Source organism: Xyrauchen texanus, chromosome 27 (genome assembly GCF_025860055.1).
Source record: "Xyrauchen texanus isolate HMW12.3.18 chromosome 27, RBS_HiC_50CHRs, whole genome shotgun sequence".
NCBI classification, from domain to species: Eukaryota; Metazoa; Chordata; class Actinopteri; order Cypriniformes; family Catostomidae; genus Xyrauchen; species Xyrauchen texanus.
In genome coordinates, this window is record NC_068302.1 from 28,001,656 (window position 1) to 28,023,891 (window position 22,236).

Here is a 22,236-nt window from a genome sequence, read left to right on the forward strand (position 1 = left end):
CGTCATCCAATAGTCGCATAATGATGATGCAGCAACTAGGCCCAATGTGGCTTTTTCCTATTTCTATGGGGTGAAAGTACACTCACCTAAAGGATTATTAGGAACACCATACTAATACTGTGTTTGACCCCCTTTCGCCTTCAGAACTGCCTTAATTCTACGTGGCATTGATTCAACAAGGTGCTGAAAGCATTCTTTAGAAATGTTGGCCCATATTGATAGGATAGCATCTTGCATTTGATGGAGATTTGTGGGATGCACATCCAGGGCACGAAGCTCCTGTTCCACCACATCCCAAAGATGCTCTATTGGGTTGAGATCTGGTGACTGTGGGGGCCATTTTAGTACAGTGAACTCATTGTCATGTTCAAGAAACCAATTTGAAATGATTCGAGCTTTGTGACATGGTGCATTATCCTGCTGGAAGTAGCCATCAGAGGATGGGTACATGGTGGCCATAAAGGGATGGACATGGTCAGAAACAATGCTCAGGTAGGCCGTGGCATTTAAACGATGCCCAATTGGCACTAAGGGGCCTAAAGTGTGCCAAGAAAACATCCCCCACACCATTACACCACCACCACCAGCCTGCACAGTGGTAACAAGGCATGATGAATCCATGTTCTCATTCTTTTTACGCCAAATTCTGAATCTACCATCTGAATGTCTCAACAGAAATCGAGACTCATCAGACCAGGCAACATTTTTCCAGTCTTCAACTGTCCAATTTTGGTGAGTTCTTGCAAATTGTAGCCTCTTTTTCCTATTTGTATTGGAGATGAGTGGTACCCGGTGGAGTCTTCTGCTGTTGTAGCCCATCCGCCTCAAGGTTGTGCGTGTTGTGGCTTCACAAATGCTTTGCTGCATACCTCGGTTGTAACGAGTGGTTATTTCAGGCAAAGTTGCTCTTCTATCAGCTTGAATCAGTCGGCCCATTCTCCTCTGACCTCTAGCATCAACAAGGCATTTTCGCCCATAGGACTGCCGCATACTGGATGTTTTTCCCTTTTCAAACCATTCTTTGTAAACCCTAGAAATGGTTGTGCGTGAAAATCCTAGTAACTGAGCAGACTGTGAAATACTCAGACCGGCCCGTCTGGCATCAACAACCATGCCATGCTCAAAATTGCTTAAATCACCTTTCTTTCCCATTCTGACATTCAGTTTGGAGTTCAGGAGATTGTCTTGACCAGGACCACACCCCTAAATACATTGAAGCAACTGCCATGTGATTGGTTGATTAGATAATTGCATTAATGAGAAATTGAACAGGTGTTCCTAATAATCCTTTAGGTGAGTGTATAATATAACCCCCTGAACTTTGATGTAGTTGATGTATGCTCTCATGTTGTCTTTGAACTAATCTAGACCATTGTGTCATTTTGTTCAACTTGCAATAAAGCTTATAAAAGAGAGCGTTGACCATTGTCTGACACCAGCGAATGTGACTATACTGCTCTCATATTGCTATGTGTGTTCATCTAAGCAAGGCAACCAATATTTAACAAGCACGAGGAGTACAAAAACTTTTATTTTAGTCAGCTCCACTGTCAATCACTCTGTTATACAATTTTTATCTGCAATTGTTTACACATTTACAGGATGATACAGCTATGAATTTATTTAACCACACAGAGATGCATTAAAAGGAACAAAAAAGCCCATCTATTTCTCCAGCTTCAAGAGTTAAATGTTTTAAAATAAAGCGTTATTTATACTCATTGCAATATCACTAAAATGTTGTTTTAAAGCCTTGTAACAGTAGCTTTGTTTGGTCAAACAAAATCATTCAAACATGCAATCTTTTCTGCAAAGAGTTGTTTTTCAGTATGATTTAGACTTTCTGAACATATTGCAACCCCTTTGCAAGCACCAAAACTCAAAGGCATAAATAATTTAAGAAACATGTTTAAACAAACACAAGTCCATCATGCAGAACCCCATACTTTTGACATCCCCCCCTTTGTTTTCAGACATCCGTTTCAGTCTCAGATTTCTGTCTGATCTCAACATAAACACATAAAGGTTTCCGTATATTCTGGTAAAAGCAGAATTGACTATTATTACAGAAAGTAGTGTAGGAACCAACTAATTGATTGCACACTATACAATGACAGTTGCAACAATTTTAATCTTTGGAACTCTACACATTTCAGTAAAAATAATTTACTAGATTATTTGCATCATTTTAAGTCAAGTAGGATAACACATTGGGTGTGGAAACTGTTAAGAGATGATCACAGTTATAAATTCATGATTGTAGTCCTGTGACTGGGCTGTGTGGTCAAAAGCTGGTGTTTAAATCTGTGCTAATATATCCAAACCATTTGCAATAGTGCATGAGAGGTGTAGGTCTTTCCAAACAAGTGTCGTTTAGAAATGTAATATCTACACATATTTAGCTAAGCCATGTAACATTGCAAAAGGAATTTGACACAAAAATAAAGGAAAGAGTCATTTCAACATACAAATATTATAAGGGCACAAAATCTGTTGTATTAGAATCAGACTTTAGGAACATTGGTTGGTAATTTCAAATCTATTCTTGACAAAGTTGATTGAATACAACATTTAATATAAAAAACTAAAATGTGAGCATGGACCAGACTTTAACACAATATTTGCAATAATTTATAAAATTTTGGCCAAACAAACAAAGAGATTCCTTTGATGGGCAAATTCCTTTGCCCATCAAATCGGTCACAAAATTAGATTTTTGCATTTTAACCAGAAAAAGGATGATTATTACGCTGATTAAATAATCTGATGATTAATTTTTAACAAATTATTCTCATGTCAAAGTGAAACATGAAATTATTCAGTCAAATAAATATTAATTTACATCATTCAATAATTGATCATTTAGAATTCTTTACATTGGATGGTAAATGAGTAACCCTGTATCATAGCAGCAATGCTGAAGTAAAACAAAAGTCAGCCAGATAAGAAAATGCAGTAAAAATAAATTAAATTGAATAAGAACAGTCATTATTAACCCAGTAATAAGTGGAAGTCTGTTTGAAGATTTCAAATCAAAGAGCAAAAGGAAAAGACACAGATTCATTTACAATCAGGGTCAGATTTTAAAGTTGGATTGTTTCGTTCAAAATTCTGGGTCAACAGGTGGGTGTTTCACATCCCAAGTCCCTGAATTGATTTCCGCAGAGTGCCACGAACTGGCCTCTCTGCAGCAACAGAGGTAATAAGCAGTGTGTATATACCAGACAACTTAAAAAAGTGTGAAAATATACGTTCAAGAACACTAAATTAACTCTTTGGTAGTTTTGCCAAAGACTGACCAAAGTGGCATCATGGTGTATACTTTATGGGTAGTCTAGACATCTAGGATGTCACAACACTGATGAAATACTAGTCACAGATCTGTTATAAACAAAATAAAATTACATGAAAGAGACATACAAAGTGAACAAATAGAATAAAGAATTATTTTTAAGTAAAAAACCCAAATATTTAGCTAAATGCCTCTCACAAAGTCCAGTTAAATAGCGCCATGAACAGAGTTATCAAATTGCATTATTAGAGTCAAGGGAACAGTGCATAGTACATGAACATAATTCTTTTGACAAATAGCTTACCATTTACGCTAACACTTGAATGCAAATCTGCACAATCAACCACATGGTTTGGTTTAACATTACACACCCATGCTTAATGAGGGCTTAATTTATTGTAAGATTTAATGGTAAATTCCATCAATTTTTCAAATCAGTGATGTTCACTGTATCAACTTGGCTGAAATTATGAGTTATTGTTGTGTTGTAATAATAGCACCCTGAGAGGCCTGTTGTGATCCAGCAACACTACCTGAATATAGTGAAATGTAGGCAAGTTATTTTTATCTGTAAGATATAATGATTTTAGAGGGACATCATGTAAATAATGCCAGAACACCTTATAATAAACCAACTAAACTTTGAACTAAAACATAAATAAAATAATTTCAAAACATCCATTATCTTTGGCCTCTGATGATGCAAAAATAGTCATTTGCAAATTTAGTTATTTCTGATCAAAACAAATTTGAGTTAATGAGGTAAAATACTAATTTAAAAAAATTCAATCTTCAATACCATTTCATGTCGTTGCATTTATGTAATTTCATGTAATATTCAGTTTGCATCCCCCCATTTATTAAACAAACATTTTCAGAGGTACAAAGCATAAAACAAAAATAAACAAATAAATAGTGAAAGAAACTCAATTTTGACCTTTAACCATGCCAAAACTAGAAGTTATATTTTCTTTCCAAACCTTAAAACATCAAGTGTAGCCAGTCAAAAAACAAAATTAAAACCAAAAGCAGTAAGAAATAAAAAGGTGGTCTTTGAAAATCTTGATTTGTTTAGTCTTAAATACAGTGTTGACCTATTAATAGAATGCACAAGAAATCCTTCTTTCCTTCCTCCACTCCACTCCGTTTGCATCCCCCCTATGAACATTCCCTCTCTCTTGTATTTCCTAACATCCTGGGAGAGGGCTGGTCAATGTGGCCTGCTGCTTGACTCTGAGGGATGCCGTTTACGAGGTGTGTTGTGGCCATTGAGGTAGCCGTTCAAGCGTTTGGTCAAGCCCCCATTCAGAATATCCTGAATGTGCTGCACTATCAAATTTATGGCAACTAGAGAGAGGAGAGAGAGAGAGAAAAAAATAAACATGTGAATATGGAGTTGAAAGTATATCACACACAAACATGTTTGAATGAATCGGTGTCAGTATGGCTCACTGGCACTGAAAAAGAAATGCACCTGTTACTTAATTTCTGATCACTTTACACAGACACATTTTGAGATTTATGTATATGCATACATTCGTACTTGGTGGCAAAACCCTTGTTGGAAATCACAGTGGTCAGACATTTCTTGTAGTTGGCCACCAGGTTTGCGCACATCTCAGGAGGGATTTTGTCCCACTCCTCTTTGTAGATCTTTTCCAAGTCATTAAGGTTTCGAGGCTGAGGTTTGGGAACTCGAACCTTCAGCTCCCTCCACAGATTTTCTATGGGATTAAGGTCTGGAGACTGGCTAGGCAACTCCAGGACCTTAATGTGCTTCTTCTTGAGCCACTACTTTGTTGCCTTGGATGTGTGTTTTGGGTCATTGTCATGCTGGAATACCCATCCACGACCCATTTTCAATGCCCTGGGAGAGGGAAGGAGGTTCTCACCCAAGATTTGACAGTACATGGCCCCGTCCATCGTCCCTTTGATGCAGTAAAGTTGTCCTGTCCCCTTAGCAGAAAAATACCCCCAAAGCATAATGTTTCCACCTCCATGTTTGACGGTGGGGATGGTGTTCTTGGGGTCATAGGCAGCATTCCTCCTCCTCCAAACATGGCGAGTTGAGGCCAAAGAGCTTGATTTTGGTCTCATCTGACCACAACACTTTCACCCAGTTCTCCTCTGAATCATTCAGATGTTCATTGGCAAACTTCAGACGGCCTGTACATGTGCTTTCTTGAGCAGAGGGACCTTGCGGGCGCTGCAGGACTTCAGTCCTTCACAGCGTAGAGTGGTAACAATTGTTTTCTTGGTGACTATGGTCCCAGCTGCCTTGAGATCATTGACAAGAACCGGCTTGACAATATAAATAATATTTTAATGATAAACTGAAACAAAAGACAAACACACACATGACGGACATGTCCGTAAACGATCTCTCTCTCCCGCACCATCTTCCGCAGTCGGCCTTTATCCCTCTCGGAGGCTTGATTAGCCCGATAATTTATATTACATATATATATTGTGGATATAGGCTACTATAGTGATTAAAATCATGTATAAAAAGGATGCGTTTGAATGAGGTATTTACCCCATTTTGAAGCGGTTCAAATTTCGTTCTTTTTTTTATTTTACCCCTTTTCTCCCCAATTTGGAATGCCCAATTCCCAATACGCTCCAAGTCCTCGTGGTGATGTAGTGACTCGCCTCAATCTTGGTGGCGTAGGATGAAACTCAGTTGCCTCCACATCCGAGAATGTCAATCCACGCATCTTATCACATGGCTTGTTGAGCTCATTACTGCAAAGACGTAGCGCGTGTGGAGGCTCACGCTATTCTCTGCGGCATCTACGCACAACTCTCCACGTGCCCCGCCAAAAGAGAGAAACAAACATTATAGCGACCACGAGGAGGTTACTCCATGTGACTCTACCCTCCCTAGCAACCGGGCCAAATTGATTGCTTCGGAGACCTGACTGGAGTCACTCCAGGGAAGTGGTTCATATTTCATGTTTTCCACTCACGCAGCTTAAGCGGAGAAATCCCCAATTATTAATGGGTAAGATTAATCTATATTGAATATCTTCTTCGATTTACAAATTCTACAGAAGTATCTTTTTATATCTTGCACTGTTACTATCTTGCAGTATAATTTTTATCTATTCATATTTTCGTCAATATTATACTTTATTAAAATCGATTAATTAATCTCATGATGCACACTTTTCGTCTCTTTGTAATAGTAAAAACGAACGTTTTCGTTAGTAATTTCTTTGATGATATAATACTGCACAGTTGAAACCATGTCTGAGAAACAAAAAGACACTAGGTGTGAGAAGACCAAACATGTTGGAACACTTGAGGATAAAGACTAAACCTGGCCTTGCTTGGCAACCTCAAAACATTCCTTTCTTCAAAACAAACTATATGATAAACTGTTCCATAACATTTCCATATAAGAATTTATCAGAGAATAGATTCAAATACTTTGATAAGGCATTTGGACAATAAACACTCAAAATCTCACCCAGGTTATCAGCTCCCCTTGGAATTATCACATCAGCATACTTCTTTGTCTGAGAGCAAAGCAAATAAGAGGATAAAAATATAAGAATCCATGAGGAAATAAAGTCAAGATGACATCCTGGGAAAAAAACAAACAACAGCAGCAGCATTCCAACATTTCACCACCCACTTCCTCTTGATAAAATGCCAAAATCACGTGCTCTCATAAACTGAAAATGTTATTTTGATAACCTGCAAACACCTTTATATAACAATATTAGAAACCAATAAAAAATAAATAAAATAGCTTTTATTGAAAACATTGAGATATTCAGTCATAACGTCCATTTGAAGGCCAACCTAGAAAATGTATTCACCACAGGCTCCCCAGGAGTTTCCCATGGTTTTTTTTTTATTATTTTTTTTTATTTTTTAAATGGAGGTTTTCAATTTATTAATTAAAAAATGAGTTCCCTTTCAATTCTGTTCACTCAACATTGCGAGAATCACTATGGGGAATTCCTTCCAATGACTTGGTTGAAGCCCTTGTACAATCCTGAGCTTGACAATGATATTTGAGCCCTGCCACTTTAGCCGTCGAATATGCTTATTGGTGAATAGGTTCTTTGCTTCAGAAGCTCGCAGCGAGACACCCCCGCTTTCCGCAGTGTTCCGGCAGGAGATATCGTATCCTTTTCATATATAGGTATTAATATGTTGATGTATCACACAAAGAGCCACTTGTGTACAATGCGTCTTTTTCAAGAAGTCGTTCCGCAAGTGTTCCGCATGCAAGCGGCACATCCTGCCGTCAGCTGAACATGAGAGCTGCTTTCGCTGCCTGGGCGCAAGCCCTTCGATCCCCTTGATCTTCCAATGTGCCAGTATAGTATACGCGTGATGAGCTCCGGCCCTCTATCGGAGCGCACAGTCTAATCGCATTGGAGGTTCTGACAATGGGGTTGACGTAATTTCCCTCACAGCAATATGAGCGAATGGTCCACAGAGGATGTCGCGTCCCTTTCCCCAGTGAGGGTGAGGAGCATGCGCTTGCTAAGAGCTGATTCACCTCCCCATGCAGGTGGTTGAGGAGCTCGGTTTACAGTGGTCCCCATCCAGTCGAGCTGGAAATATCTTGTCTGGATGAGTGGTCCTGTAGTCTGGCCACATTAAAAAGACTGCATCTCAAAGGGCAGCAGCATTCTTCCCGGAGTTCTGGGAAGAATGCCGCCTCAATAAGGGTTGGGCTTAGAGGTTCAAAACCAGCATTCGACTCAAGCCGATACATGCATTGACAGATTCATGGATGTGACATGAAATTTTGTGGTTGCCTCAAAATGGTGCTGCGGGTCACAAAGTCACCAGTGACTCAGTTTGATGACTCGCTGCTCTATTTCAGATCAGTGCCTGACAGAGATCCCCATCCCCGCCCCCGCTGCTCCAGCTCCACCAAAGACAGCCGAGCCGTTGAATAGTTTGTGTTGTGTTCAAATAGAGAATCTTCTTGCAAGAAATAGAAATGCGCTCGCTGTCGAGACGCACACATTACTCATCCCCGCCGGGAAATCCGGGATGGTAGACAAGTGTGTTCCTTTGTGTTGTGTTCACATAAACAATGTTATCACACAATAGAGATAGCACTGGTTGAGTCTGCGCACACAGCACGTGCTCGACATGCACGCACATTTACACACTGTTCACTTCCCCTCCTTCGCTGGGAGATTACATGTGTGATGATTTTCTCACATAATGGAGAAAGCACTGGTTGAGTCTACTCGCTGCACACACACACACACACACACACACACACACACACACACACGCCATTCACTCCCTGTCCAAGTTTGCCAGGATGTTACATGAAATTTAGCTTCCATGTGATGCGTTAATTATAGAATGATTCTTACAAAAAAGAGAAAAGTATTTGTGATACCTTCACTAGACACACAAACATAGTAATTTCTCTCCCCCTCCCCGCTGTAGTTCATTGGGACTTGGAAATTACACAGAATGTTGCTCCTGTGTGTTGTGTTCGCAAAGGATCTCACAATCTCCTCGCAGAGAACGTGATAGAGATTGTTCTGAACTGCAGCATACACAAAGGTTCTGCAGCCGATGTCTTCCAGACACACTGTGCGGCGGGCACCTAGCCTTCGGCACCTAGCACTTCAGTCGTCTGGAAAAACTAGCCGTCTCTTTGCCTTGAAGGCTTTGCATTCTGAGGTAGCAAATCACCATGTTCTGATTTGATCGTACAACATGACATTTGTAGCTTGCATAAATCCCATGCCCGGCTGGGGTGAATGTCATTCTGCAAGCTGCAGCACTGTCCATGAGACGCCTCTATGCACAAAGTGCTGTGTGTTTACAACTTAGTGCTCTTCACGTGATAAGGACTCGGTGAACTGCTCCATAGTGGAGATGCGTTCCACCAAGAACAGCTGGACACGGATCTCACCACATCAACGCTTAGGTAGCAACTATGCCGGCATACCACACCCCAGAGGCTGGCTCCTCCATGGGCAGACATGTACTATTTTTAAGGTAGTGAGGCGCATAAACCCTTAGTCCTGCTATACTCCAAGCTTGGGATTTAAACTTGGTGCTTAAGGTGCTCAAGAGCCCCCATTCGAACCATTGGAATTTGTTGAGTTGCGTGTGCTTTCTCGAAGACAGCAATCCAATTAGCTCTGGCCTCAGTTAATCGGGTGGGTGATGAACAGGTGCTGTCATTTGACAGCTCATGCCTGGTATTTGGGCTGGGTCTTTAAAAATCCACCATCAACCAAGAAAGAAAGGCGGTGTGCCTGAGGTTCTATCCACACCCTTTGGGCTCAGGTGGTCTGCCAACAAGCCTTCTTTCCCCCACCATTTATTTTGGATGAGGTGCAGTTGATGCATATGTTTGTTATGCCCTGTGTGGGAATTACACGTGTATGCGGAGCGTACCTGCCAGTTTAGACCGTAGGATCAGCTCTTTGTTTGTTTTGGAGGATGCACAAAATACAACTCCAAGCAAAGGTTCTCTCACTGGATCGTTGATGTGAGTGCCCTCGCTTATAAATCACAGGGCGTGAGATGCCCTATTGGTGTGAAAGTGCATTCAACTAGAAATATGGCCTCCTCATGGGCATGGATATATAGTGTGTCCTTGCAGGACATATGAACCAAGATGTTGGTCGTCACAAAAACTAAATGGTGTCCATCCATTCCAAAGTCCTCTCTGTCTAGAGCACCTATTCTTCCAACACTAATTGCAGGATACTTCCAACACCAGTCACAAGCACTGCCAATAAGGAATACATTTCCTAAATTAAATTTAGTTGGTGTGTATTTTTCTGGCTCATAGAGATTAATATCCATCTGGTTTTCACCATGTGGGGTCATTCATTCATTCATACACTTGAAGATATGTCTTAAATAAGACACCTTCCTGTAGGCCTGTAACATACTATTCTTTTTCAAGTGTTTATACCTCAGGGGTATAACGTCATGTAGTGCGGCATGATGGGAATCGGTTCCCCATAGCGATTCTCGCAACGTCGAGTTAACTAAATTGAAAGATAACTCCAGTTACACATGTAACCTCGGTTACTTGAGATGAAGGGAACAAGACATTGTGAAATCTAGCTGCACTACTTCTTCAGAGTTTAGAGGTCGAGCAATGCGCACTTGTCCCTCAGTCACAAAATAAACAAAATGGTGTTCGCAAACCCGCATAGGCCAAGTGTGCCCCTAAAGGGGCGGGGCTCAAACACCATTGCCAATCTCAGGATTGATGTGCTTCAACCAAGTTGTCAGAAGGAATTCCCCAAAGCGATTCTCACAATGTCTCGTTCCCTTAATCTCAGGGAACCGAGGTTACATGTGTAAACAAAGACGATATTGTTAAAACAATTTAAAAGGATAGTTATCCCAAAAATGTATTAATTATTAATATACCCTCATGCCATCCCAGATGTGTATTCATTTCTTTCATCTGCAAAACACAAATAAAGAATTTTAAAAGAATACAATAGTTCTGTAGGTCCTTTTAATTAAAGTGAATGGTGACCAGAACTCTGAATCTCCAAAAATCACACAAGTCAGCATTAAAATGAATCTATATGACTCCAATGGTTAAATCCATATCCAAGTGATATAATAGGTGAGGGTGAGAAACAAATAAATATTCAAGTCCTTTTTTACCATAAATCTCCACTTTAACTTTCAAATTCTTCTTTATTTTTTGACGATTCGAATTCTCTGTGCATATAACCACCTACTGGGCGGAGCTGATTAAAGGTGGATATTTATAGAAAAAGGGACTTAAATATTGATCCGTTTCTCACCCACACCTTTCATATCGCTTCAGAAGAAGTTTTAACCACTGGAGTCTTATGAATTACTTCTATTCTGCCTTTATGTGATTTTTGAAGATTCAAAGATCTGGTAACCATTCACTTGCATAGTATGGACCTACAGAGCTGAGATATTCTTAAAAAAAATAAAATAAATTGTGTTCTGCAGAAGAAAGGACGTCCCTTACGAAAATCGAGGAGTTCATTGCAAATTTGCCGCTAATTCGCCACTGATAATTTTCACACATTTTTTTATAAATAAATGTTTTTATGAATTTATCGTGTAATTTATTTTGTATAACAAAATGGAAAAGTCTCTTCAAATGACATTAAACGCAGACCTTATTTTACTCATAAATTACAAACTGCCATTTAAAAAAACCCAGATTGAAAACACCAACCCTCTTCAGGGATTTAGCACTGCAAAACTAAACAGCTCTATAACAATTATACACCCCCACATGTTTAAAATGAATACAAAATACAGAAAATAATAACAAAGATGCCACAGATCCTCTCCAAATACTACAAAGTTTGCATATATAAGCTATATAGTTCAACAATAAGTTGAAGAAACTCACTGGCAGACAGAACTCCTCAAAGGCAGGCTTAACAAATGTTATGTATTGGCTCAGCACTTGCTCTAGGTCACGACCTCTCTCACTGATGTCTCTCAGGACTGTGGGCAGAGGGGAAAAAGAGAGAATTGTATGACATATGAATCAAACTGCTGTGAAATACGCTATCCAATTGAGACTACACCATGTATCAACTTGGCTCTGCTTAGATTTTATTGAGACAAGTTGATCTTGTTAAAGCCCACACACACACCTCTGCGTGACAGACGTGTATCTGCATCTGTATCAACAAACAGCTTCATCTGAAACAGATCTCTGATTTCTTGCGAGTAAAACATGAGGATGCCTTCAAATAAAACCACATCTGCTGGATACACTGCGACAGTCTCCTCTTTCCTGCAATGTGTAAGGAAAACAAACAAGCATATTTGGAAATACCTGAAAAACAGACTGCATAAATACAAATGTGTCCACATTATGCAAAGATAATCATAGCTTCTAAAAACTCTGAAATGCGGTCTGAACTGACCTTGAATGGGTAACAAAGTCGTAGACTGGAATTTGGACAGTTTTTCCCTCCATGATGTCACAAAGGGTTTTGACTATCAATTCGTTATCAAATGCATCTGCGGGACAGAGAAAACTAGGATGATACAAAGGGTCGCAGCTTAGAATTTGAAAAAGTTAAAATTGTGATAGGTCACATTTTTTGGCATAGAATGTGTGTGTGTGTGTATGCGGGTGGCTGAGTCAGGCAGACAGTCACTCAGGCTCACATGTACACAGCTGCCAAAATACACAGATTGCATCAACTGTCATGACATAAGCTGTATTTTGCTCAAGTATGTATTGCACTACATCAAGCAGTGGTAACTGGCAAGAAGGCAATGAAGACGTAATCAGAGTTCTAAACCATATATTAGGTCAACCAAAAGAATTAAAATTAAGCAATCCAAAGAAATGCTGGTCTACCTGGGTGGTCAAAGTTAAATTGTCCCTTGAGAGCCTTGGCCTTCTGTTCAGAGGTCAGTACCCTGTAGAAACTGTCCTGACTGAGGATGGCCACCTGCCTCTGATGATGGTCAATCTTATTCTGGCCAAGGAGCTCCATAATCTTCCCACATACTGATGACTGAAGAAACAGATGACAAGACTGTGATGCGAGTAGGTTCCATGCATGTGCTTTATGGGACAGTTCATCCAACAATGCAAAATCGATCATAATTTATTCACCCTCATTGTCCCTTAGAAAACTCGAGAGTTCATGGCAAATATGCTACGAGCCAGCTTTGAGGCAAACTTGCGGCAAATTGTCCATAGTTGACAAAGGTTTGCCGGAGGTTCACCACTAATGGCGAAGAGCTTTGCCGCAAGCAAATGCTCATTTGCATGTGAAAATAACGAGTTTAGATTTTTTTATAAGGGGTTGTTCCAAACCTGCATGACTTCCTTTTATGGAACACAAAAGGAGATGTTTGGTATGTTAGTCTCAGTCACCATTCCATTGCGTTGCATCTTTTTTCCATACAATGAAAGTGAATAAGGCTATCATACTGCAGAACATCTCATTATGTGCTTTATCGAAGACAGAAAGTGAGTGTCAGTACATGATGACAGAATGTTAATTTTTGGTTGAACTATCCCGTTTAAAAGCAAGTTCATGAGCTGTGGATAGGGCTGAATGTACAAAATACCAACTAAGAATGTTGGTACCTGTAGTTAACCAATAGTTTAAGTACCCCTTGTTTAATGGAAACACATTAAATATAAAAAGCCTCAAATCTTTTACTCCTAAAGGAAAAAGAAAAACACACCACCCCCATTCAAAGCATAAACACAGAAAATTACATAACAGAACTGGCTGTGATTGCACAACATACCTTCAAATGCTTTTATATAGTGATTATTCAAACATTAAATGTATTTGTTCTGCGGATATAAAAACAGTGCTATTAAAAATTAAACAAACAAGAGCCTATAGCCTACATACACTCACAGGTGACATGCCTTACACTAAAAAAAAAACCCACAAACAATGAACAGTTATGAGAAGCACAAGCAGGTGCTTTCTCACTTTGTCACTGCAAGGCAAGGGAATTCCGTAGCATTGCACAATTCTGTAGCATTGCAATGCCTGGTCTCTGGTGGACTGACTTGATTCATAAATACAGATCTTATTTCCAAAAACAGTACACTTAGGGAGCCAAAACAAACCTCAGTCCCCAAGCACATGGATACGGAGAAGGACACACCCTGAACAGGACAAGCAAATTACGAAAGAGGGGAAACAGGAACAACTTTCTCTACCTTCAAATATAAAACTGACTTTACAAAAGACATACAATCTGTGAGCACACCTTTTATTTAGAAGGGTTTCATTATCTCTGCAAACTTAAGTATTAAAGGAATAGTTTTCACAAAATGTTAAATCTCTCATTGTTTACTCACCCTTATGCTGACTCAAATTCTTTTGATTTTCTTTCCACTGCAAAAGAAGATATTTTGATGGAGATATGAACCGTTTTTTTTTTTTATGTCCATACAATGCAAGTCAATGGGGTCCAACACATACAAGTTCCTAAAAGGACATAATGGCAGCATAAAGGTAATCCACACATTTTAAGTGGTTTAATCCATGCCTTCTGAAGTGATTAATTAGGTTGGGTGATCATGAAGCTTGATTACACTTCCTCGAACTTGACACATGCACAGAGCACTACGTTCTCACTCAAAACCGATAATATCGCAAAAGATGACATAGACTAAACCACTTAAGTTTTATGAATTACCTGTATGTCTTTGTTGGAACTCAAAGGTGTTGGACCCCATTGACTTGCATTGTATGAACACAAATGAATCAAAATATATTTGTTTGTGTTCTGCAGAAGAAATTCAGTCTTACGAGTTTTGAGTCAGCATAGAGGCGAGTAAATGAGAATTGTGATTTTTGGGTTAACTATTCCTTTAATGCTAAAAGTCAGCAGCATCACAAGTCATGAATCAAACTACATAAAATAATAGAAAGCTAGTGCAGTGAAATCCTAGGCCTATACCCTATAAATAAATGTATACAACAGTTAGTTCCAGTCCTAAAATTTGATTGGACAAGCGGCAGAGTGCTGATATACAGTTCAATGGCACTGGGTGCTTCACTTTTTGTCATTCTGCTTCTCTTTCTGATTTCTTTCACAGATTCGTTCACCACCAAAATAATGGAATTAAAAAGAACAATTTGTAACTTGAAAGATGTGTTTAAAATCACTGAACAGTTTAAGGATGAAATACCACCAATTCAAAACATAGTACGAGAGCAATGCAGATAATGTGCTTGATGTAGGAAATTCGGGAACTAATAGGCCAATTTTTGTCTGTGATATAAATAACGTATTTAATATAATTGACCGGTTTGTTGGACTGTTCTCTAAAAGCAATTTTCTTCAATATATCCACATAATTTTCCTTCCCCATGATGCCATCTATTTTGGGAAGTGCACCAGTCCCTCTTGCAGCAAAGCACCCCCACAACATAATGCTGCCACCCCCATGTTTCACGGTTGGGATGGTGTTCTTCAGCTTGTAAGCCTCACCCTTTTTCCTCCAAACATGACAATGGTAATTTTGGCCAAACGGTAAAAATTAGACCAGAGGACATTTCAACAAAAAGTATGATCTTTGTTCCCATGTGCACTTGTAAACTGTAGTCTGGATGTTTTATGGCCGTTTTGGAGCAATGGCTTCTTCCTTGCGGAGCACCCCTTCAGGTTATGTCGATATAGGACTTGTTTTACTGTGGATATAGATATTTGTCTACCCGTTTCCTCCAGCACCATTACAAGATCCTTTGATGTTGTTCTGGGATTGATTTGCACTTTTTGCACCAATGTATGATGGCTGCGTGGTTCCATGGTGTTTATACTTGCATACTATTGTTTGTACAGATGAACATGGTACCTTCAGGTGATTGGAAATTGCTCCCAGCCAGACTTGTGAAGGTCCACAATTTGTTTTCTGAGGTCTTGGCTGATTTCTTTAGATTTTCTCATGATGTCAAGCAAAGAGGCACTGAGTTTGAGGGTAGGCCTTAAAATATATCCACAGGTACACCTCCAATTCAGTACACCTTCTATCAGAAGCTAATTGGCTAATTGTCTAAAGGCTTGACATCATTTTCTGGAATTTTTCCAAGCTGCTAAAAGGCACAGTTAACTTGTATGTAAACTTCTGACCCAATGGAATTGTGATATAGTAAATTAAGTGAAACAATCGGTCTATAAACAATTGTTGGAACAATTACTTGTGTAGTGTCCAAAACAACTTGCCAAAACCATAGTTTGCTAATATTAAATATGTGGAGTGGACAAAAAATTAGTTTTAATGACTTCAACCTAAGTGCATGAAAACTTCTGACTTCAACTGTATTGTATAGTGCGGTCACATGCAAGAATCCTACAAAAGGTATATGAAACTCCAAATTTAAGTCATACCTGCCTGTTTATGCTTAAATGGCTTACAAAGCTTTCCTCAACCAGCTGCAATGCTGCCTGTCAATGTTTCAATCCTTTTAAAGCATAATCCACAAGGGGGCCTGGGTAGCTCCGCGAGTATTGACGCTGACTACCCCCTGGAGTCGCGAGTTTAAATCCAGGGCGTGCTGAGTGACTCCAGCCAGTTCTCCTAAGTAACCAAATTGGCCCGGTTGCTAGGGAGGATAGTCTCACATGCGGTAACCTCCTCGTGGTCACGATTAGTGGTTCTTGCTCTCAATGGGGCGCGTGGCAAGTTGTGCGTGGATCGCGGAGCTTAGCATGAGCCTCCACATGCTGTTAGTCTCTGCGGTGTCATGCATAACAAGCCACGTGATAAGATGCGCGGATTGACTGTCTCAGAACCGGAGGCACCTGAGACTTGTCCTACACCACCCGGATTGAGGAGAGTAACCGCGCCACCATGAGGACCTACGAAGAAGTGGGGATTGGGAATTCCAAATTGGGGAGAAAAAAGGGTACAACATTTTTTTTATTTTTGTGGTAATCAACATTATGACACAAATTATTTTTTTTTTAGTCCCCTTTTTTCTCCCCAATTTGGAATTCCCAATTCCCACTACTTCGTAGGGTACAACATTTTTTTTATTTTTGTGGTAATCAACATTATGCCACAAATTATTTTTTTTTTAGTCCCCTTTTTTCTCCCCAATTTGGAATTCCCAATTCCCACTACTTCGTAGGTCCTCATGGTGTATCAGACAATAATAAAAACAAAGATGTCCAATGAGAAATGGCTGGCTACATCAAACTGAAAGGCATTATTAGAAGGCTGAGTCACTGGCCAAATTAATGAATACTCCACTATCTGCCTTGGTAGAGCATTTTCAATGAGAATGCAGGATATACAGCAGTACACTGAAGACACTACATTCGAGGCATAACATATGGACAAAACAGTCGGGACTGACATTCCCACAAGACTGATAACAAAAGGTTTCAGGGAAAGTATTCAAAACTGAGAAATGGAACACATTTTCCCATGCATTGTGGTGGAGAAAGAAGAATGCTGTTTCCCAGCTGACAGGTGCACAGTCACAACATAATTCACAAACTGCAGAAAACTTTGCAAAACGGAACCAGACGAGAAACAAACACATTCTAACCAGAAACATAAAACTTAAAAAAAAAAAATTGTAAGGAGTACATTATGTATTATTATAAATCAAATGAAAATGACATTTGAAATATGAAAAGCAGAAAAAAAATTATGCTCTACAAACATTTAATGCGAAATGAAAAAATATAGGCCCAAAAGCAAACAAGCTCGAATAAATAAGCCGTCTTTACGCATCGCTGCGCTACGCACGCCTTTACGCACGTAATGAGGTAAGATATGACACAGTGTGCCGCTGACCTCAATAACGTTAACCAACAATAGCTTCCCAATTACTTCTCTTTAGCATCAAGATATCTTAGTTATTTAGGTTTAATTAAACACAAATATAAAGAAACTATTATTTAATGCTCGAATATCACCCCACATCGTTAGGATATTAAATAAATAGACGCTGTTCATTGTGCTCGTGTCTGCTAGGATAACAATTGACAACATCCCACAATCAAAAAACCTCTGGCGCGTGCAAATGTTGTACAGCATATAACCGCACAGTTATGCTTTCTTCACAACACATTGTATCTTAAAAACTGTAATTAGGGCGTTCAACAGCAGATGGGATTTTAATGAATCTGATGGAATGTCAGAGGGTTTGTGGTGATTCAACCGGCAACAAAAGACAGTCGGTTCAATGTGTCGCCTCGATACTAAAGCGGTTAAAAACCATTAATAACCTTCTTGTAACGTTTCGAAAATGTATCCGGTTAAATTGGATTGTGAGCACTGCGGGTGAAAATTATATTGATTAAATGGTTATTAGTAAGTTGCCAAGTCCACTATGGCGATGGTGTATGGGTGGGCTGTCAAAAGCTGGAAAATAATCAACATCTTTGTTTTAATAAGGGACAGAAACTTAACAAAGATCTCACGTATCTTCTCACTGTAGGCTACGTATGAACCAGCTTTAAAATAATTTCTTATTTTATTTCATCTTAATTGATAAAATCGGATTATTAGTTTTTACATAAATTAAATCTCTCCTTAAATTCTAAAAGTAAATCTGCCAATTTTTGTTACATTATGAGACATCAAACCGTCACGACGAATAAAATAAATGTAACCAGCTCACTGATGATTTCGTGTGACAATGAGCCACGCGGTCAGTTTGCTTTCATCTCTCAGACAAACACAAAAAGGAATGATTATATATCCCCTTAATGTATGGATCTATGCAAGGTAAAGCAGAATGCCAACCTTTCCGCTGGCAGTGCCGCCGGCTACCCCGATGATGAAAGGTTGCCTGACAACATGCTCATTTTCGGCTTGATTGTCCAACTTGCTCTCGCTGTCTCCTGCCATGCTGTCAGTGCGCACACTGAAGCTCTAGGCTGCTTTTACCACGGCAAGCAGCGGCGGCGCTCCTCCTCTCCTTCCTTTCAATTGTCTAACCTTTTCCTTTTGAGCATTGTTGTGTGCTATATTACATTTGCTTTTAGGAAATTACCCGGAATTAGCCGAGCTCGCCACTTAAGTATTACAGATCTGATCCCTCCAAAAAGGTATTACTATGGTGGTTATGGTCAGGAGTGTCATCAAGAGGGACAGTGTGTCGGGACCCACTAGGAGGCCTAAGCAAACACAAAAAGTTCCAAGGGGGCCTGAACATGGCTTGTTGAAATTGATGTAAATTTATTTTAAGTTATATTAAAATAGGATAACTATTTAAATTCTGACATTAACTTAAATCATATCATGTAGGCCTACAACAGATAATCTGACAGTACCTGAAACTTATGGAATCACTCAGTTAATTGTGGCAAGTATTTTAAACTATTGACACTTCTGATATATGGGGCTTGGACATGGGGGCCCTTGGAGTAAAAGCCCTCCATTGTTCAACACGAAATCCAAAGCCCCCATTTTTTTTTTCAATAAAAACAGTTTTTGAAGGGAGTTGTATGATTAAAATTAGAAATACGATGTCAGTTTATGTGTTGTATCTTGAATTATTTGCATTTATTAGCATTTTTAGATTTCGTATAGCATGATAGATTGTTATATTATAGCTTATTGAGGTCCCCTTGGAAGTTTGCTGTGCCCCAACCATAGGCCACAGGCCCTCTTATTGAGAACCACTGCACTAAGCCTTCTCAATGGGCCCACCCATAACATTTTACTCCGGTTCCAGTGAATCTTAGTGGCACCCTGGTTACAGTATCAAATGGTAATACCATGGTACATTGATACTACAGCACTGAATGATTACCATATTCATGTAGCATGGTATATATATATATATTAAAGTTACCCCAAGATACTTAATATTATTTCCAAAAGCCATAGTATTACCATGGTACCATGTCCAAAACCCATGGAAATACCATGGTACTATTTTTTTACTTTAGTGTGGTGCTTTGCATACTACTTGGTATTTTCTGGTTCCCTCTCGAGAGGTCTCTCCTATTGCGTAAGTAGCTTACGCTATGGGAAAACTCAATTTCTCGAGAAATATTGAAGTCTTTATGTAAAACGCATTGCAGCTGCACAGCAGACAGCAATGAGCGAGGCAGCTCGGTCATTGGCTGTGCTGCGGCAACTTGCTCGAACCAATGACGGGGCAACTCTGAATGCGCAACCAATGAGCGCGCTTCGCGCTCGCGCGCTCAGAGCCCGCCAAGATGTGCATGGCCAAGGCTATATATTAGGCGCCCTGTCATGAGAGTTCTTTAGATTTAATCTCCTTCAGCGAAGACCTTCTCTTCGCTGGATCCTCCGGATTATTGGAGTCTTTTCGCCCGCCGTAGACAAGCCTACAGCAGGACTGCTACGAGGACGCCGGCACATTCAGCCGCCTTCAAAGCCTTCTGCTACGCCATCCGGCGCGCATCACCCTGATATCCTTTTTTGCTAAGCTACTTTGCAAGTGTTCGCCTCTGCGACGCTTTTGTATTTTAGTAAAAGAGCAATTTCCAGGCGTTGTTCCAAATGCCTTCCACCTGCGCCTCGTGCAGAGGCCTTCTTCCTGACGGGGACCATCACATTATCTGTGCTCGCTGCCTGGGACCCGACCACGTAGAAGCTGCTCTCACTCGAGGCGGATGCCCCGAATGTAACTCCCTGGGCCTCACCGAGCTGCGCGCTCGCTTCGCCGCCTTCACCGCGAACGAGCCTGCTACCACCGTGCTGTCGTCCCCTCTGTTCGAGCCGCGCAAGAAAAAGCGCCGTTCGCAGAGGCCGCCAGAGCACGCGGACTTCAGTGACGTCACGCCGGGCCAGTCCCCGCGTGCTTCACCACTACCCAAGAACTCCCCGCCGCCAGTCCATTTCACGCAGGCGGACCAGCACCCCTCCAACAGTGCGGTGGGTCTCGTCTCGTTCGGCGCGTCAGGGGACGACGGTGAAAAAGATGACAGCTTTTCCATTGATGCTGCATCCGACAACTGGCCGGGCTCGGCCTTCGACCCTGCGCCGTCGACATTAGCGGACACAAGCACGGGCACCAGCATGGACTCGGAGATCATCCGCATCCTTTCTAAAGCCGTGGAAGACCTCGGGCTCGACTGGTCTTCTCCGGAAGAACCCACCCGCAGCCGGCTGGACGAGTGGTTCCTACAGGGGCGCCGGCAGGCCCCTCGACAGAGACCCTCCCCTTTCTTCCCCGAAGTTCACGACGAACTCACAAAGTCGTGGAAAGCCCCGCACTCTGCTCGCCTGAAGCCTTCTTTCTCTTCCTCGCTCTCCTCGGTAGACGGCGTGAGAGAAAGAGGCTACGAGGGAACCCCGCCCCTCGAGGAGGCTGTGGCCAACCATCTGTGCCCACCCTCCACCGCTGGATGGAAAGCCAAAGCTTCTCATCCCTCGAAGCCCTGCCGATCTACCTCAGCTCTCACCGGTCGCGCATACGCCGCCGCCGGCCAAGCTGCGTCAGCGCTTCATTCCATGGCTGTTCTGCAAGTTTATCAGGCCAAACTTCTCCGCACCATGGACGAGTCTGGACCTGAACCTGAGGCTTTCAAGGACCTGCGCAGCGCCACTGATGTAGCCCTGCGAGCCACAAAGGCCACCGCCCAATCCATCGGCCGGGCCATGGCTAACCTGACTGTCCTTGAGCGCCATCTGTGGCTGACGCTAACAGAGATGAAGGACGCGGATAAGGCGCCATTCCTCGACGCGCCTATCACTCCAAGCGGCCTGTTCGGACCGGCGGTAAGAGAGTTCGCGGAACGCTTCACTGAAGCTCGGAAGGATTCGCAGGCTATGCGTCACTTCCTGCCCAAGCGCTCCAGCTCGGCACAGAGCCGCCAGAGACCGCCTCAGCAGCAACAGCGAGCCAGAGCGGCGCCTCCCGTCTCTCAGCCAAAAAACAGACCTGAAACAGACGCTCGACGCCGCTCGCATTCCGCTAACCGAAAGCAGCCGCCTGAGCGACGGGGACCTCGGCCCAAGATCGTGCTGAACCCGGAGCCTCGTAAGTCTTCCTAGCCATAGGAAGAAAAAGAGAGAGTGCGTGTCTCGCAAAAGCCGGACCACTCTCTCCAAAACGTGTAAAACATTACCCAGTCCCCTTAGAGGCGGCTGGAAATGTCTGTACAGCAGTCAGTGGGCCAGTCACAGAACTCGCTCACCTGCAATCAAACGCCGTTTTAACGGCGACACACAAAAATCACAAAAAGAGTCATTTTCTGCTTGTGTCACTAAGGGGTCACATGTCCACACTAAAGTGCGCATTCCCACATATCAATACTGTCCAAACAGTGCCGAATACTTCCCCAGCTCCAGCTGGACGCACCATAAAGGTAGATCGTGTGCCTATTGTCATGTATCCACCACTACACACAAGCACTGTTCCCACAGTTATAAACACTTCCCCAGTAAAAGCGGGAAATACTATAAAGGTAGCGCGCGTGCCTGCTGTCATGCATGCACCCCTACACACGCTATGCATGGCCAGAAACCCCCCGCCGCGAGCGGGAGG

At 41.5% G+C, this 22,236-nt stretch overlaps 1 protein-coding gene across 1 annotated transcript; it reads right to left on the reverse strand.

The window, feature by feature from the left end:
* Window positions 1-1,520: 1,520 nt before the first annotated feature.
* Window positions 1,521-18,629, reverse strand: LOC127620987 (uridine-cytidine kinase 2-A). The gene is made up of 7 exons (XM_052094378.1): window positions 18,516-18,629; window positions 12,633-12,792; window positions 12,190-12,286; window positions 11,914-12,056; window positions 11,664-11,761; window positions 6,765-6,813; window positions 1,521-4,639 (listed from the first exon to the last, which is right to left on the reverse strand). The coding sequence occupies exons 1-7, from the start codon at window positions 18,618-18,620 to the stop codon at window positions 4,503-4,505; spliced, it is 789 nt and encodes a 262-aa protein (XP_051950338.1). The 5' UTR covers window positions 18,621-18,629; the 3' UTR covers window positions 1,521-4,502.
* Window positions 18,630-22,236: the final 3,607 nt, after the last annotated feature.